This window comes from Spermophilus citellus (genome assembly GCF_964194105.1).
Source record: "Spermophilus citellus genome assembly, chromosome: 10".
Taxonomy (NCBI): Eukaryota; Metazoa; Chordata; class Mammalia; order Rodentia; family Sciuridae; genus Spermophilus; species Spermophilus citellus.
This window is the reverse complement of record NC_138197.1, coordinates 133,348,457-133,366,740: the sequence shown is the minus strand read 5'-3', so window position 1 is coordinate 133,366,740 and position 18,284 is coordinate 133,348,457. Positions and strand designations below refer to the sequence as shown.

The 18,284-nt window shown below is 49.5% G+C and overlaps 1 protein-coding gene across 1 annotated transcript; it reads left to right on the top strand.

Moving 5' to 3' along the window:
• The first annotated feature begins 10,406 nt into the window (after positions 1-10,406).
• Positions 10,407-10,783, top strand: LOC308658342 (large ribosomal subunit protein eL39). The gene has a single exon (XM_081310900.1). It carries the CDS (start codon positions 10,467-10,469, stop codon positions 10,620-10,622), a length of 156 nt encoding a protein of 51 aa, XP_081167026.1. The 5' UTR covers positions 10,407-10,466; the 3' UTR covers positions 10,623-10,783.
• The last annotated feature ends 7,501 nt before the right edge of the window (positions 10,784-18,284 follow it).

Here is an 18,284-nt window from a genome sequence, read left to right as displayed (position 1 = left end):
CAGCCTCAGCAGCTTAGCAAGGCCCTAAGCAACTGAGAGAGACCCTGTCTCCAAAACACAAAAAGTAAAAAGGGCTGAGGACGTGGCTCAGTGGTAAAGCACCCCTGGGCTAAATCCCTGGTACCTAAATAAGTGAATATATAAAAATTAATTAATAAAATACATGTAAACATGGCTGAAACACTGGCAGCCTCATTAGGATAGTGGCATCTGTGTCTTTCTGCACAGAACACTTTTCGTACCGCACGTGTATTACTGTTCCACTAAAGAAGAAGAAATCTGGAGCAGGCGCTGCCTGTGCGTCTGCTGGGCCGTTTGTTCCCAAGGCAGAAGTCTCTCTCTGCCCTGGAAAACTTGCCACTGGTTCTCTGTTTTTTCCTTTTAAAAAATTTACAATGTGCTTTTAACCATGACCACATCGCCTAAAACCGGGAACGTGGAGGCAGAAACTGCCCCTCGTCCACAGTCCCGTCCTGGGGCACAGTATTCCACATGCGATGTTTACACAGCGCGTCGCAGGGTGCAGAGCTCTGCCACCTGATTTCTTTAATTAACATTCTGTCACAAACACCCCGTGGTCTCAGAACCTCCCTGGCTGTCCCTCCGCAGCGGGCGACAGGCGCCGTCAGGAACATCAGTTGGTCCCTCTGTGGGACGTTCGGGTTGACTCCAGTTCCTCTGCTGTTTTAAGAAATACTGCGAAGACCATTTATTTGTCCATATTTGGGGTTATTTCTTTGGGATGTGTTCCCAGAAGTCAGATGAAGGGGTCAAAGGGCACGCTTGCTCTAATGAGCGGCCCTCTCGAAGTTGGCCTGGTCACCTGCTGCTTGCTGGAAGGACACATGGTTCCAATTAAAGGCCCAAAGCCTCCCCAGGGTTCTAGCCACAGGTACGGGGGAGCCCCTGGGACCTGCACAAACAAGCTTGTTCTGCTAAATTGTCAGCACAGAGAGTTTCCTGATAGTGTTTTTCCAGAGGACTCAAGAATCTCCATGTTGGGGCTGGGGATATAGCTCAGTTGGTAGAGAGCTTGCCTTGTATGCACAAGGGTCTGGGTTCAATCCCCAGCACCAAAAAAAAAAAAAAAAGAAAAAAGAAAAAAGAAAAAAGAAGCTTCTCATTGACTCATCTAATAGGAGAATCTATGATAGCTGTGAGCCTTACGGACACCCCCAAGCCCCACTTCCCTGACCTGGGCTTGAACTGACACCAGGACCCTTCACAGATGAATTCAGGGTGTGATGCCTCTCCGCCCGTCTTTGCTCCCCACTGCTGCACCCTATGGAGGAGGAAACTGAGGTTCAAGTGGGTGAACAGACCTTCCTGCCATCACAGTTTTATGAAGTGGCCAAACCAGCACCTGGTTTAATCCCTGTGACTCCAGGTGGACTTCAGAACCCACCTGTGTTGGGCTGGATTCATTCATTCGATAAACACTGAGCACACCTGGGCCAGGTTGGTGTTGGACCCTGGAAACTGAAGGGTCAGGCCCAGCTCACTGTCTGGCGGTGCCGGGGAGAGCCGTGGGACCCTGAGAAGGGGCACCTGCTGGAGGTGGGCTCTCAGAGGCCCCAGCAAGAGTTTGCCAGGTGGGCGGGGAGGGGAGGAGAGACGGCGGGCATCTGGTCAAGTGGTATGGCCCTGTCTCTCCAGAATCTCAGTGTCAAACAGATGCCAAAGGAAAAGGATCAGGAGAGGGTGCCCAGGGACAGTGCTGGAGGCCACGTCCAGTGACTCCTGGCGGGCAGCGTGTTGTGACGCTGTGAGGGTGTGTGGGCTCTGTCTCTATGGCCAGCAAGGAGCTGATGACCTTGGCCACCCTGAGCTGCACATGGCTGCGACCCAGCTTCATGCTGGCTCTGGAGTTGGAACCCCATCACACGTGGAGCCTATTTGCTAAGCGTTAGCTGTGATGGCGGCGGCCACAGCAGGGAGAGTCCACCTCAGAAGACGTGGGGAGGCTCTGGATCAGGAGTTCCGTGGCAGAAGGAGCGTGGAGAGGCACCTGAGGCGGGAAGAACAGCCCAGACTGGAGAGAGGCCGTGGCGGCTCCACGTAGGTTTAGCCGCCTACAGTGTGTCTTCAAGGAGTCCTGAGGGGGCCGGGCCCCTGGCCACGTGCTGGACGCTCTCAGCCCTTCTGCAGGGAAGCTCAGGAGACCAATGTCCCCAGCCATCCCTGTTGCCTCGCCTTCTTCCCAGCCCTTGGCTTTGCCCCTGTTTGTCTCCGGCTCCCTGATCCTCAGCCGGGCACTGGCCATGGCTCGAGTAGCACAGCAGGAACCAGGAGCTTCAGGACAGGCCCCGGCAGACCCCAGGCTGTCCCGGGAGGCTGTTTGTGGCCAGGGCCTCCCAGCTGCACATCTGCCTCCTCCCCCAACGTCTGGGACAGCTAGGCAAGGGCAGTGGCTTGGTCCTCCTCGCTGATTACCCAGGGTCTGCAGCACGAGGGTCAGGACCCAGCGGCCATGTGCAGCCCTTGGACACTGCCCTGTGTTTTAGTTCATCTTCAGCCTCTTCTCTGCACATCCAGAAACAGCTGGTTCATTCGCTCACTCAGCAAATGTTCTACTGAGCACCTACTATGTGCCAGGCACTGTTCTCTGTGCAGAACGGAACCAGACTGCTCTCCGGCCTCCACGGAGCTGGCACTGCAAGGGACAGAGTTTCCGTTGAGACAGGAGCTACCCTTCCCCACGGCCTCCCCTTGCCTGCGGCTGCCATTGCCCCACATGGCAGGCCCTTCCCCTCCCCACCAACCTGTTCTCTCCCTTCAAAAGCTGCCCAAAGTGTTCAAAGAGCTGCTCTGACAGGGACGGGACATTTCAGCTCTGTGCACCTGCCCCCCCTCCCCCATCACAAACAGAAGCTTCCAGCAAAGAGAAACGCCTGACATGGAGTCGTGATCTCACGGCTGTACAGGGCTCCTACTGCATCCTCAGTTTTAGTTTCTTTCTTGGTGTAAAATGTGCAGTGTTTACTCTGAAACAGGAAGAAGTCCGCCGTGTCTCAGGTTTCACATTTCACGAGGCTGACTTCATTCATGACCACGTTTCACACGTTCTCATGTTTCAGACCACCATCGCCATCCGCCCCTGGGATCTGGGGTTTGATGGTGCTTGACGGCACCAGCACATGACGTCAGGCTCCAGCTGGGCAGTAGGTGGGGGGGGGGGCATGGGGCCATGCTTCTCCTCCCGGCCCTCTTCTCTGTCCCCACAGGTCCTCATTCCCTGGGTCTTGGCACACAGCACCCATTTTGGCCCTGCCTGATTGCCGTCTCTCTCACTGCAGGGTGGGGCTACCCCTTGTTCATGTCAAGGTCCCCAGATCAGGGATTGCCCAGAGAATGTGCATGTGCGTCCTGCATGCATTCATGTGCAGTCTCTATGCACGGGAGAGCCTGACCTGTGATCGCACCTAATCAGATCCTTCCAGGAGCCCCAGGGCCGGGCATGTGTCCCTTCTCTATTGGTGCTGGGCCTCCACAGTGGCCACATGCACACACCCATGGGCAATGGAAGGCTGCTGCTCAGGTGGACTCCCAGGTTCAAAGGCAGATTCTGTCAAGACCTGGCAAGCCACACACAGCCTGGGCCCAAGAGGTGCAGGACATTGTTCACTTACAGAGAGAGAAACCTGGGCCCAGCAAGGCCTGTAGCTTCCCAGGTGCCCACGGACAGGAAGAGGCTGAGCCTGGTGCTCTCCCCTCCCCACCTCTGACTCCAGTGGGAGCTTGAGACACCAAAGCACCAGAGAATCCAGGAGGCTCAAGCAATGGACACTCATGATGCTTCCAGCCTCAACCTTGTTAAGATCCAGATGAGAAGGAAGTCAGGACTCTTCAAAGAGCAGGACTCACCTGGCATGACTCAGGGTAGGTAGAGGGGCACAGCACTGGCCATGTATAGGGACAAGGGACACAGTCCTACAAGCAGAGGCACAAGAGCCAAGTGTGAATTTCCAAAATACTTTGGAAAATTCCACAAACTACATTATAATCCTATTAAAGGAAATAAAAAAGAGGAAAAAAACCACAATTTGATCACCCCGACCAGCCAGTCAATTTCCCCATGTTCCCTGCAAGGTCTTTGCATGGTTGCTTCGAGGATCTCTCCAGTGGGCATCCCAGTGTGGATGCAATTCTGCGTCTGGTGGTTCCCCTAGAGCACAATTATATTTTAAAAGCAAAACTCTATGTAGGGGACATTCTTCCTGTGTTTTGTAAATTGGACTAAGTAGTAGATCATCACGGCCCATGTTCCCAATGCAATGATTAGAAAAAGGTGGATGAATGAAAATCAGACTTGGAAACGCACAGAGGAGCCCGGAAGCCAGGGAACTTAGGAGTTGCCATTGGGAAGTGTGCACTGACGGTTTTCAGCTATTATTTTATTTATTTATTTTTTCTGAGGGCTAAGGATTGGGCTGCTGGCAGATCCAGAAGAAAAACCACCAAATACTTGAATGGTCACACAGGACAGGGCGCCTGTGTGAATGTGTGGAGAGGCACCTGAGGCGAAAAGAACAGCCGAGGAACTGGAGTGGGTTCGGATGCATAGCTGGCTTCCCCTACTGGTACATTCTTGGAAGTCCACTTGGGTGGAGTGGGAAAGCTGAGCTAGGAGGGCAGAGCTGGCTGTCTTGTGGACGTTCAGGGCCGTGGAGACAGAGGCCCACCAGGTTCTCAACGAAAAGCCTCCAAAGGCCTCTGACAGCGTGGCCAGGGGCAGGCTGCACGTCCAGCCCCTTTCCTGCCCAGTTTCCGTTTGGATTGAAGTGAACAGCTCTCATATTATTTATTCAACAGAATCAGCTGTGTGTTCAGCTTCTTTCACGTAAGCACGAATAGTTTTAGGACTCGAGGAGGAACCATCCTGGGGAGCGCCATGCCACCTAGAACCTACTTCTCGTACACAATGTCCAGCACACCATTCAAATCCCTAGACACGAAGAGTTAAGAACACGGGGGGGGGGGGCAGTGGAGGGAAAGATGCTCACAGAACCAAGGCAGATGTTGAGATCAGTGCACCAGGATCTTAAAATGATAATGATGACTATGTCAAACAAGACAGAGGAAAATGTAGACAAAATAATAATAAAAGGCGTACTTTCAATAGAAAATTGGAATCTTTGTAGAGAAAGGGCCAAATTAACATTCTAGAATGTTATATATAAATTATTATAATGTAGAAATTAATGGAAGACTTTAACCACAAATTAGTTAAAGCAGAGCACAGGAAAAGTAAACTCAAAGGAAGCCTGTAGAAAATACTTAAATTGAGGCAGAGAAAGAGGAATGGATAAAATAAAACAGAGGATACCAAGACTTGGGGTCTAATAAAAAGGTTTGGCATACTTGTAATTGTAACCTCAGAAAAGGAGGAGAGAGAGAAAAGAACAATAGCCATACTTTGATTATGACTAAGAATTTCCCCCAAACAGGAACAGATGCCCATCCAAAGGTTAAAGAAGCTCAACTTACCCTTACCCAAATGGCGGGGGGGGGGGGGGGGACGACACAAAGAGAATCACCTTCTAGGTCCAGCAGAGTCAAATGCTGAGGAATAACACAGAGAAGAGTCTCAGAAGGAGCAGGGAGTGCAGGCAGGACAGGTCTCTCTAGAGAACGCTGACGGTCTGGGTGGCAGAGGGAGGGCTGCAGGGGGCACAGAGCATCCTTCACTCCCTCTGAAACACAGAGCTGCACGAGACGAGGGCCACCCCCCCAGGGGAGCTCACAGACTGGGACACAAACAGAAGATTGCAGCACCCTGGGATTAGGTTAGGACAGAGGGACTCACGGAGGACAAGGAAACCCCGAGAGGAGACAGGTCACCGTGGCCCAGGGCCGGTCTTCCTAGACAGGGAAAATGTGACCCAAGGACTCCTAAGGAACAGGTGAGGGTCACTGGGAAGAGAGAAGGCATTCCAGAGAGAGCAGCCAGCGGGTCCTCTGCGAGTGACCCCCACCCCTGGCCCTCACCCACTGTGGTGCAGGCCCAGCTGTCCTGGGGAGGAGCAGAGAGCGGGCACAGGTCATGGCTGCACCAAAGGCTCTCTTCTCCCCCTCCCAGAAGTCTCTCCCTCCGCCAAGCAGCTTCTTGGCTTTCTGGAAGTGAAAGACAGGGCAGCACCCTCTGTCCTGAGGTGTGTGTGACTCCTACTCCCGGGAAACCTGTCCATGTCCCCTGCCTCTCAGGGCAGTGTGTCCAAGTCACGCAGCTGGCTGATACCCGTTAACACCTCACACAGCTGGGCACCAAGCAAGGCGGGAAAATTAAGGAAAGAAGGCGTCCCAGGCCCGTCCCCGGGGAAGGAAGAACCTTAATGAGAAACACGTGCGGGCAGCCCTTGGGTAAATCGATTTGGGGCCAATATGCTGAAACACTGTTCCCTCCACCCCGGGGGATCCAGTTTGGAAGTACATGGCCCAGGCGCTTTTAAAACCTGCGCTGCATCCCCACACACATAAGTTACTGGCACGGAAGAGCCCGGAATCAAGGCTCTACAAATGCGAGAAAAAATCTGGAGGGTGTATAATCTCATAATTTTATGCCTTGGAGTCACAGTATGGATTCAGGCCAGACAAACACAAAACAAGCCCAAACTAAAAAAGAAAAGATATCTGTTAAAGACTCTCATCACCCAGCCAAGACTGAACCCTGAAATCCAAACTGAAACATTCCCCAGAGAACACGTGTATTTTTATAGCAGGCTTTATTCGAGCCTAATCTCTCTCTCTCTCTCTCTCTCTCTCTCTCTCTCTGCGCACGAAAATCACTTTAATAAAATTTCCCCCACACTCACATTCTAGAAAAAGCCATCTGTTGGCGATTCGGAGGTCTTATGACTCATTCTGATGCCAGGGAACATTCAAAATATACTTTTCAAAGCTTAATGGAAAATGAAACAGACCATAAAGATATGAGGTCTACCTTAGAGAAACAAGAAAGAACGGGTCCAGTTACGCAGAACACATAATGCTTCAGAACTCTTCCAGAAACCCTTCTCTCTAGACTCTGAGGTCACCCCGGGGACTGGAGACAGAGGCTTTGCTGTCCGGGTCCCTCGGCTCGCTGCACTTTGGCAGTAGGAGGTGTGTCCCTGATCCTCTGCGAACGCCACCCAGCAACACCTCGGGTCACACATGTGCAGAGAGCCAGTCCCCACCAGCGAGCTTGCTCAGGGTTGGAGCGCGTCCCTTCCAGCCTGTGTCTTTTCATTTTGACAATTTTTGAATGGAAGAATTTCCAAAATGCAGAATCTATTTCCTTGCCTTTAGAAACAGGGTGTGCCATCATTTCTTCTTTTTCGGTGGTTTGTGGTCATTATGTCCGGAACATGGGCATGAGCCTGGCAAGGCTACTCTGTCCAGTCCTCCCTCAACGCGCAGCCCTGCCCAGCACAGACACACACAGGCATGGCCACAGGACCTTGGTTGGTGGGGACGGCACCCCAGGCCCTTGACACCTGCCAGCGCCTTGGGATGAGCACCCCTCTCTTTCCTGGGCATCCACCGTTTCGTAATGTGCTAACGACCATGAGTGGTAGGGGAGAAAGGAAGGGAAGCAGAGAAGACCAACAGCACCTTGTGCGTGGATTTTCAATTTCTGAGAGCGGGAAGGTTTGTTAGGGAAGCAGGCCGGCTCCACATGGTGCTCCAACCACTGATATGATGTTTGCAAAAGAGAAGGTTCATTCATGAGGCGGTGGCAGGTGGAGATGAGGGGCAGGTCTCAAATCTCCTCCGTGAGGATAGGACTTCGGGCATTGATGGCCGCAGCGTGGGGAGAGGGGCCAGGAGGTTAGGCATTGGTGGCCTGTGCGTACGTAACTCCAGTGCACCCACCGGTACCCGAGCTCACACGTTAGAGGTGGTTTTTATGGGGAGAGGATGGGAGGACTGAGACTCGGACCCAAGGCCTTGTGCGTGTTAGGCAGGCACCGTACCACCTGCTGCTCCATCCCCGGCCTCACGCTGCTCAAGTGGCCAAGAGCAGGAGAAGAGAGGCTGAGGGATTTATCAGGTTTCCCTCCTCCCAGGCTCCTCCAGGGCCTTCTCCCTGCCCTAACCAGACTGGAATCTGGACTGTCTGTGGGCCTCAGGGGAGTCTCCTGGGCTTGACTCTGAAGCTCTCCAGCCAGGCCCACCCCTTGGTCGGTCAGCTCAGCCCTCCATCTCTCAGTTACCAGCGCAGCCTGGAAATTCCAAAGCCACAGCTCCCCGTCCAGATCACAGACTCGTTTGTTCCAAGCATCGCGAGGACCTACTGTGTCGGGAGAGGGATCCAAGGTGAGAGGGAGAGCCTCAGTGGTGAGCGAGCATGTCAAAGACGGGAGGAAACAAAGATGCCAGTTTTATACAGACTCTGTCGGCAAACAGGAGGAGGACTATTTCCCAATCCGCTTCGTAAAGCCAGCCTTGCCCTCTTCACCAACACCAGAGGCTCTAGCAGAGAGGCAACCGCACCTCAGTGTCCCTCGTGAATACAGACGCGAAGGTCCTTCATGAGGCATTACCAGACCAAGGCCAGTGTAGAAAGGGCAGCACGCATGGCCAGGGGGGCCTCCGCAGGGACCAAAGTCGGCCACATGACAAAGCTCCCCACGTTGGCAGGAATCCGACAACCACTCCAGGGGACACAGAAAAAGCATTTGACAAAATCCAGCCCATGATGAAAGCCTCGGCACACTGGAGAGGGGTGGTCCTGGAGGCCTGGTGGTGAGACACGCTCAGTGGTTAGTGAACAGCCAGGCTGTCCCAGCTGGGGCCATTAAGAACAGGCACAAGGGCTGAGGTTGTAGCCCAGTGGTAGAGCGCTTGACTGGAACATGTGAGGCCCTGGGTTCAATCCTCAGTGCCACATAAAAATAAATGAGTAAAATAAAGACATTTTGTCCATCTATAACAATATTAAAAAGAAGAAGAAGAAGGCACAACCTATATATATCAAGTACTGATGTGGAGGGAAGTCTTCATTTCTCAGGAACAGTTTCTAGTGCCTGTGAAAGCTGTTTAGTTCTTTTAGAGAAACTGCCGCGTGGTTTTGCGGAGTGGCCGTACCCCGTTACGTTCCCACCTGCAGTGCACCAGGGTCGGTTTCCCTGCGTCTTCACCAGCACTGGGTGTTGGCACTCTTTTCCATCTCAGCTGTTCAGGGAGGTGTGCAGTGAACCATCCCCTGCGGCTTTAATTCACAGGGACCTGACGGCTAATCTCTGTGCTTCTCGTCATCTGTTCTTGGGTGAGATGCCTCTTCACAAGTTTTGGTCATTTTCTAAGGGGGTTGTTGGCTGCGTCTGGTTTTTGTTTTGTTTACTGCTGAGTTTGAGAGGTCTGGTGTCAGTCCTTTGGTGGGTGGGTGGGTTGCTTGAAGACACTTCCTCCCAGTTGGTAGCTTTCATTCTCTTAGCCAGGTTTTTCATAGCACAAAAATTTTTAAATTTGGATGAGCTAGATTTATCAGTTTTTCTGTTTATGAATAATGCTTTCAGTGTCAGCTCTGATCATTCTTTGCCTTGTCCTAGATTCCAAAGATTTCCCCCTACTTTTTCTAAAGATTATATAGTTTCATGTTTTTCATTTGAGCCTGTGATCCACTTTGTTTAATTTTTATGAGGCCTGAGCCTTTTTTTTTTTTTTTTTTTTTTTTGCCAATGGATGTCCAATTTAATTTCCTTTTTCTCTTTTTGTTTGTACTGGATATTGAACTCAGGGGCACCTGAGCCACATCCCCAGGCCCTTTATTTATTTATTTTTGTATTTTATTTAGAGACAGAGTCTCACTGAGTTGCTTAAGGCCTCGTTAACTTGCTGAGGCTGGCTTTGAACTTGCGATCCTCCTGCCTCAGCCTCCTGAGCCGCTGGGATGGATGTCTGATATCTCTAGTGCTATTCATAGAGCAGGCCACTTTCCCCGGGGTCTGCTTTGGCACCTGTGTCAATCATCAGCTGGGGGTATTTGTGGAGGTCTAGTCCTGAGTTCTCTGCTCTGTTGATTTGTCCCTGTGACTGCTCTTCTGCCAACAGCCGGCTATATAATAAACCACGTGACTGGATCCATTCCTCCCACTTTATTCTTCCTTTAAAAAATTGTTTGAGCTATTCTCATTCCTTTGCTTTTCCATGTAAGTCTTAGGATGCTCTTTCTATTTCTATGTATGATCTATTCTTGCTGGGATCCCGAAGGGAATTGTGGTAAATGTGTGCATATTTGGAGAGGATCGACAATTGTTTTGTCTTTCAGCTCAGGAACAAGGTGTGCCTCTCCATTCACTCAATCTCTTAGTTACTGTCATCTGCGTGGGATAGTTCTCAGTATACATGTCCCATCCATGTTTAGTTAGATTTACATGTAATTCATTTTTAAAATGATCATGAGATTGTGTTTACAATTTTGGTATCTGCTCTTCGCCTTTTTTCGGCCATTGTGGTGCGAGCACCGAATTCGGTCCCTCACCATGTCTTCTCACAAGACTTTCAGGATCAAGCGATTTTTGGCCAAGAAACAAAAGCAAAATCGTCCCATTCCCCAGTGGATTCGAATGAAAACTGGTAATAAAATCAGGTACAATTCCAAGAGGAGACACTGGAGGAGAACCAAGCTGGGTCTATAAGGAATGACGTGAAATGGCGCACATATTTATCAAAGCTGTGATCATTTTGTCACATCCACCTGAAAATGTCTACCCTATCTGGATAGTGTCACAGAAGCTGTAGTACTGGTTTGGGTTGGTTTGCTAATAAATATGTGAAACATAAAAAAAAAAAAAAAAAATTGGTATCTACGTATTTGTTGTGACTACATGGAAATAACGTGGAGTTCTCGATGTTTACTTCACATCCTTCAATCCTGCTGAACTCACTAGTTCTAAGTATGTTTTGCTGAATCCAAGGGATTTTCAACCAAGGAAACTGTATCATCTGCAAATAGGGTCAGTTTCATTTCTTCCTTTCCAACCTGTAGACCTTTGGTTTCCTCTTCTTGTCACGTTTACTGGCTTAAACTTAGAGCACTATTTAAATAAGAGGGGAGAGTGGACATCACTGCTTTGCTCCCAATTTTAGGGAAATGTACCTTATTAAGTCTAGCTGTAGGGTTTTGTGGGTGCTCTTTATCAACTTGTGGAATTTCCTCTTTATTCTCATTTTCTAAGCATTTTTTCCACACATAAGTTTGAATTTTGTCTAATGTCTTTCCTGCATCAATCGAGAAGCTCATAGGATTTTTCTTCTCTAGTCCATTAATATGTTATATTGTTTTTCAAATATTGACCCAGCTTTTTGTCTCCAAAATAAAATCCACATGGTTGTGTTGTATAGTTCCACACATTGTAAGTTCTACTTACTAGTATCTTGTCAGGATTTTTTCACCTGTGTTTAAGGGGAATATTGTTTTTTTTGTTGTTTGTTTCACTATCTGTTTTTGGTATTGTCTTTCTCTGGTTCGGGTATCAGGATAATGCTATGTTCATAAAGCGAATTGGAAAATATTCCCTCTCCTTCTGGTATCTGAAAAAGATTGGTAGAATTTTTCAATTAAACCTTCTGGACCTCAAAAAGACTTCTTTCAAGGCATTTTTAAATTATATGATCAATTCCATCAAAAGTTACAGAGCTGCCCAGATGACCGGTATCATATTGGATGAGTTGGGATTGTTCACCAGTTGTGCCGTCTCCTGTGTTTGATCTGTGTGTACAGAGCTGCGCATATTGGGCTGGGCACGTGGCTCAGTGGTTGAGTGGTCCTGAGTTCAATCCCCAGGACCAAAGGAAAAGAGAGAGAGAGAGAGAGAGAGAGAGAGAGAGAGAGAGAGAGAATAGAGTGCCTAGTTTTCCCTTGTCATCCTTGGGAGCTCTGCATTTATTGGTAATCTGTGTACTGTCTCTGTTTCCTTTGGCAGTGTCGATAGGTTGGCCAATTTTAAAGAATCAGCTCTTGGGGCCGGGGCTGTGGCTCCGTGGTAGAGCACTTGCCTTGCACATGTGACACCCTGGGTTCGATCCTCAGCATCACTTAAAAAATAAATAAATAAAAATAAAGGTATTGGGTCCATCTACAATTAAATTTTTTTTTTTTAAAAGAACCAGTTCTTGGTCTAACAGATCCTCTGGTTTTGATGGCGTTGATTTCTGCTCTGTATTCTTCCTTCCGCCTACTGCCTGGGTGGCTTTTCTCTTCCTTTTCCATCCCTGAGGCGGAGTCCCTGACTATGGACTCGGGCTTTTCCTCCGTTCTAACTGGGCACTGACCGCTGTGAGTTTCCCTAGTAACACAGCTTTTGTGTCTCAAAGATCTTGAAGCATTTTATTTTCATTTTTATTCAGTTTAATGTATTTTCCTTACTTCCCTCAAGACTTTCTCTTTGGCGTATGGATCACTTAGAAGTAGGCTGTTTAGTTCTAAGTGTTGGAAATCTCCTGTTTTCTTTCTGTCATTGATTTCTTATTGAACTCCATTGTGAGTAGAAAACATGCTTGGTATGACCTCAGTCTTCACAGTGTGTGGAGGTTTCTTTTATGGCCCGGGAAGTGGTCTGTCTGGGTACACGTTCCCAGTCACAGGAAAAACACGAGGCCTGCCCTTCTGAGGTAGGAGTCTATAGATGCTGCTCAGGTCCTGTGGGTCGGTGGGTGTTGATTTCTTCTATATCCTTATTGATGGTCTGTCTAGTTGTTCTATAAATTACCAAGACAGGGTTACAGAAGACTCTACAAATATTCACCTACTTATATTTTCAGTTCTATCACTTCTTGGTTCACACATTTTACAGATTTTTTTTTTCTTTTTTGTACCCATGTGAACCCAGGGGCACTCGACCACTGAGCCACACCCCCAGCCCTATTTTGTATTTTATTTAGAGACAGAGTCTCACTGAGTTGCTTAGCACCTCATCTTTACTGAGGCTGGCTTAGAACTCCCAATCCTTCTGCCTCAGCCTCCTGAGCGGAGCCACTGGGATTGCAGGTGTGCGCCACTGCACCCAGCTACAGCTGTTTTTTTTTTTTTTTAATGCAAACACATTTAGGATTGCTATGCTTCTTGGTGGGTTGGCCTTTTTATCAATATCTATTGCTGTTCTCTGTCTCTAGTAATTTTATTTATTTATTTTTGCTCAGAGTCTATTTTATCTGATATCGACATGGCTTTCCTTTGATTAATATTTGTATGATATATCATTTTCCTTCCTTTTGTAGTTAACCCGCCTATATCATTGCAAGTTTCTTATAGACAACATATAGTTAAATAGTGTTTTTTAATCCACTCTGCCAATATGTGCCTTTTAATTACTATTTTTAGACCATTTATATTTAATGTAATTATAGGTTTGTTAATGCTGAAGTCTGCCATTTTGTCTTTTTGTTTTATATGCATTCTGGTTTTGTTTCTGCTTTTTTTAAAAAAAAATATTTATTTTTTTAGTTTTAGGTGGACACAATATCTTTATTTTTTATTATTATGTAGTGCTGAGGATTGAACCCAGTGCCTCATGCATGCTAGGTGAGTTCTCTACCACTGAGCCACAGCCCCAGCCCTGTTTGTACTTTCTTTTTCCTGTCATCCTGTAGATTACTTTATCCTTTCTTTTTTTTCTTCCTTCTTTTCTTTCCTATGTGTGTGTGTGTGTGTGTGTGTGTGTGAGAGAGAGAGAGAGAGAGAGAGAGAGAGAGAGAGAGAGAGAGATACTGGGATTTAACCCAGGGTCTTTTTACATGCTATTCAAATGCTCTAACACTTAGCCACCCCCCCCCCCCACACACACACACTCCTATATTTCTCCTTTTATTTTGAGACTGGGTCTAGCGAAGTTGTCCAGGCTGGCCCCAAACTTGTGAGCCTCTGACCTCAGCCTCCCACATAGCTAGAATTACTAGAATTTTAATTTATCTATAAAAATGTATTATTTAGCAATTTTAGCAGTTACTCTAGATTATATGTACATGATATATACAGAACTTACCTATCAGTATTGACATTTACCAATTAAAGTGTAGAAATATTACCTCCCTTTAGGTTAATTTACCTTCTCCCATTTATAATTGTCTTAAATATCTCCTCCACCTATATTTAGAGCCACATCAGATAGTGTTGAAATTTTCATTTTAATTGTCAAACATGATTTAGAAAATTCAAGAGAAGGAAATCCTACTGTATTTTCCCATATTTTTGCCTATGTTCCTGACGTTCCAAGATTCCTTATCTGATTTTTTCCCTTTCTGCTTCGGTTTCTCTTAGCAGCTCCTTTAGTTCAGGTCTGTTGGTGAGTGACCTCCCCAGCTTCATTCCTCTGGTCTGTATTGGTTTTCCCTTCATTCCTAAGAATATCTTCTCTAGGATTCTGACTTCTTTCTCCCAGTCGTACCTCTTTCTCCTGACTGCCGTGGTTCCCATGAGAAATCTGCTGCTTTCGAGTTTTCTTCTTTTTCTTAGTTTCTGGAAGTCCCCCACCCAGTTCCCTAGGTTTTGTCTATTTTTCCCCAACCATCTCCCCCATTGTGGATCCTGGGCAGTCTCTGCTGCTGGATCGTTCTGCTCCCAGATGGTTTCCTTGGTGTTCCGACGTTTCCTGGTTGAGGCTTTCTGTTTTTTCACTTGTTTGGTATCATGGCTGCGAGAACCTAACGCATCTGTCCTTGGTTGGGTCTACTCATGGTCGTTTTCCATCCACTTTGAAACCTTTCTGGTTCTTGGTGAGATGAGGCGCATTTTCGCATTCCTGTGAGGTCCTGGATCTCATTTCACCTGTGAGACCCGGCCTGCTTCCAGGGCTCTGGCGGGGAGCAGGGGCCGCCTCCTGCCTGGAGGTGGAGGTGGAAGTCAGGGATCCTCTCAGCCTGACGCCTGCGGGGGGGCTGATCCTGGAGGCAGGAGTCCCGTCCCTGCCAAGCCTCCAGGATGGCTCCCTGGCTGGGAGGGTGGGAGTGCCCAGTTACTTCTTCCCAGCTGGAGCCGCGGGCGGAAGAGGGGGAGTCTCCTTGCCCTTGGGTCACAGAGGGAGACTCAGTCTCGGCAAGGCCTGCTTCTTACTGACACCACCTGGGGGGACCTCATTACCAGCTGGCGGGAATGCAGTCCCCCTCAGCCTTCTCCGGTACCTGCCCAGGGCAATGGCGGCCAAGTCATCACCGCCTGACGAGGCTGGGCCGTGGCTTTTCTGTGGGGTGGAGCACTTGCTGTCTGAAGGGTCTCCTGGCGAGGCCCCTCTCTTGACCCTTTGGGTGGAGGATCAGGCTTCTGTTAGGACGGTTGTGGGTTAGGGTTAGGGCCAGTTTCCTCCCAAGGCTACAGTATTCAAGACAAAAGGGAACCCCAGGGAACCCACTGCCTTGTTGTTCCTTGGGTCCTGAGGTCCCTGTCATCTTAAGCTCCCCCCGTCCCCACTGGTCAGTCTTCTTATATTTGTCCAGGGTTTTTAGCGGTATTTAGTGAATGGAATAGAAAAAACGATCTGTTCCATCTTCTCAGAAACTGAAGTCTCTCTGTGCTATTTTTATTTCTCACGACCTTCCGTGAATTTATAATTATTATGAAATGAAAAGTTAAAAAGCTGGGGCTGGGGATGTGGCTCAAGCGGTAGCGCGCTCGCCTGGCATGCATGCAGCCCGGGTTCAATCCTCAGCACCACATACAAACAAAGATGTTGTGTCCACCGAGAACTAAAAAATAAATATTAAAAATTCTCTCTCTCTCTCTCTCTCTCTCTCTCTCTCTCTCTCTCTCTCTCCTCTCTCACTCTCTCTTTAAAAAAAAGAAAAGAAAAGTTAAAAAGCAATGCTAATGTTGGTGCCTAATTTGTTCAATCAGACTGCAAGGATGATGTTTCTTTTTTTTTAATTTTTTAACATTTATTTTTCAGTTTTGGGTGGGCACAACATCTTTATTTTATATTTTATGTGGTGCTGAGGATCGAACCCAGCCCCCCGCGCCTGCCAGGCGAGCTTGCTACCGCTTGAGCCACATCCCCAGCCCCAGGATGACGTTTCTTCTAAGAGAAGAAAGCTATCCGTCCCTTCAAGTCAGCATGTGACAAATGCCAGTGTGTGGAGGGGCCCAGGATGGAGGCTCAGAGCCCGAGCACATGCAGGGGTCCCGTCACTAGCAGCAGGTCCCCGAGGCAGCGGGAGAGGGCAGCGATCCGAGAGGTGGAGCTGAGCAGGCAGAGTGGAAGCCTCTCTGAGGATCTCAAAATAACATAATGGGCATCAAGACTGCCTACCCCCCCCACCCCCCACCCCACCCCACCTCCCGGCTGGAATGCCTGACTTCCGGAGCACAGCCTGGGGAATGCTGGAGCCCCAGGGGCCGTGGGGACGCCTTCCAGGCCCTTCACCACCCCAGCTGCACCGGCCAGAGGAAGGCGAAGGCCATCTGGATGTGCGGGTGCTGGGCTGCGGGGAGGCCCGTGCTGGGGCCCAGCTGGCCAGCCGGACTCCAGGCTGGAAGAGATTGGAGGAGATAGAAGCATCTGGAAGGCATCATTCACTTCAGCCAATCAATGTTTAAAGGCCAAACAAAGGCACACTGAGCACAGGCTTTTTAAATTTTTTTAGCCTTCCAAGTCGAACAGCACATCTGGATGTTTCATTTAAGCCCAGAATCCTTTGTGGGGAGGGTGTGAGCCTCTCATGATCAAAGGGCGCATTTACCCCTTTTTTACTCCCAGAAAGTAGGCTGATTTCAGACAAACAGGAATTCATACTTGCCGGTGGAAACTAAAAATTAATATTTTCGTATTTTTATTTTTATTCTATTCCTGAGCCAGGCCCCTGGGGAAGGGCTGGGGACATGGATGGAACCCAGTTCCTGCCCTAGGTGGTCTGCCATTTCTGGAAGACATGAAACCGGACTCGTGCCAGAAAGGAGGAGGCCATGTGGAAGACCACTCCCTCTCCCCCTTTGGTACCAGGGATGGAACTCAGGGGTGCTCAATCAATGAGCCACATTCCCAGCCCTTTTTATTTATTTTGAGACAGGCTCTCACTAAGTTGCTTAGGACCTTGCTTAAGTTGCTGAGGTTAGCTTTGAACTAGTGATCCTGCTGCCTCAGCCTCCCAAGCCGCTGTGATTACAGGCGTGCACCAATGAGCTGGAAGAAATCTTCTTGGGTTCCTTCTGCAACTCCCCCCCCCCCTCCTGCCCTGTGGCCACAGCTTCCACCTGCACTTCCCACGGTGAGCTCCTGGGCTGTGGCCAGGTCCTCCTTCTCCCTCCCCTCTTTTTTTTTTTTTTAAAGAGAGAGAGAGGGAGGGAGAGAGAGAGAGAGAGAGAGAGAGAGAGAGAGAGAGAGAGAGAGAGAGAGAGAGAATTTTAATATTTATTTTCTAGTTTTCAGCAGACACAACATCTTTGTTTGTATGTGGTGCTGATGGAACCGGGCGCGTGCCTGCCAGGCGAGCGCGCTAACGCTTGAGCCCCATCCCCAGCCCCTCTCCCTCCCCTCTGCCTCTCCTGTGCTCCGGTCACTGTCCCTCAGCCGCTCATCCCTGAATCTGCAGCCGCAGCCAAGCCCTCCCTCTGAACTCAGACCCCCTCCACCTCCCCTCTTGGATGGCTCCGGGTTCTCAGAACTCAGCCCACTCAAAGCCATCTGCCTGCTGTTGTGGTCTGAATCATCCCCGCTCCCCATCCCGGGCCACAGTGTGGAAGGCCACCTTCTCAGGACCTCGGAACGTGAGAGAGAGGGTCAGTGAAGTCACTGAGATAGGGTCCCCAGGGGGTCAGTAAAGTAGAAAGAGGTCCCTGCCGATCCTTCTAAGAAGAGGAAACAGGGATCTTAGGAGCGACCACACAAGGGTGCAGGAGAAGAAGGCCATCTGGGAGTGAGTGACGAGAAGGGCCAGAAGACACCGGACCTGGGCCTCCAAGATGGTGGGAAAGGCTTTTCTTGTGCTTGTGGCCCATCTGCCGGACTTGGCTGCCGCGGCTCTTGCAAACTCATACACATGCTCTCCCTCTGACTGTGGCTTCCCGCCTCTTTCCCGCTCTGTTCTCGTCACCACACCTGGGCAGCAGCCAGAGCTGCAAAGAGCCTCCTTCCCCCTGTTACCCCGGCTCCAGGGCCCATCTGGCAACTGGGTCTCCTAAATGTCTCTTCAGTCCCCACAGCCCTCCCCCTCCCCCAACGCTGGATGACCCCCCAGCAGGCAGAACTGCCAAGCTCAGGGTTTCTCAGGCCCTGGTTTCTTGGTTGCAGGGACCTGACACATGGGTGCCGCCCAGACACTCTGGAACCCATGGGCCAGTCCCCGGATGGTGCGGTGCTGGGAAACTGCCCTGG

Bases quoted from the DNA above. Each gene is read 5' to 3' on its own strand.
- LOC308658342 (XM_081310900.1), top strand. From the start codon at position 10,467: ATGTCTTCTCACAAGACTTTCAGGATCAAGCGATTTTTGGCCAAGAAA.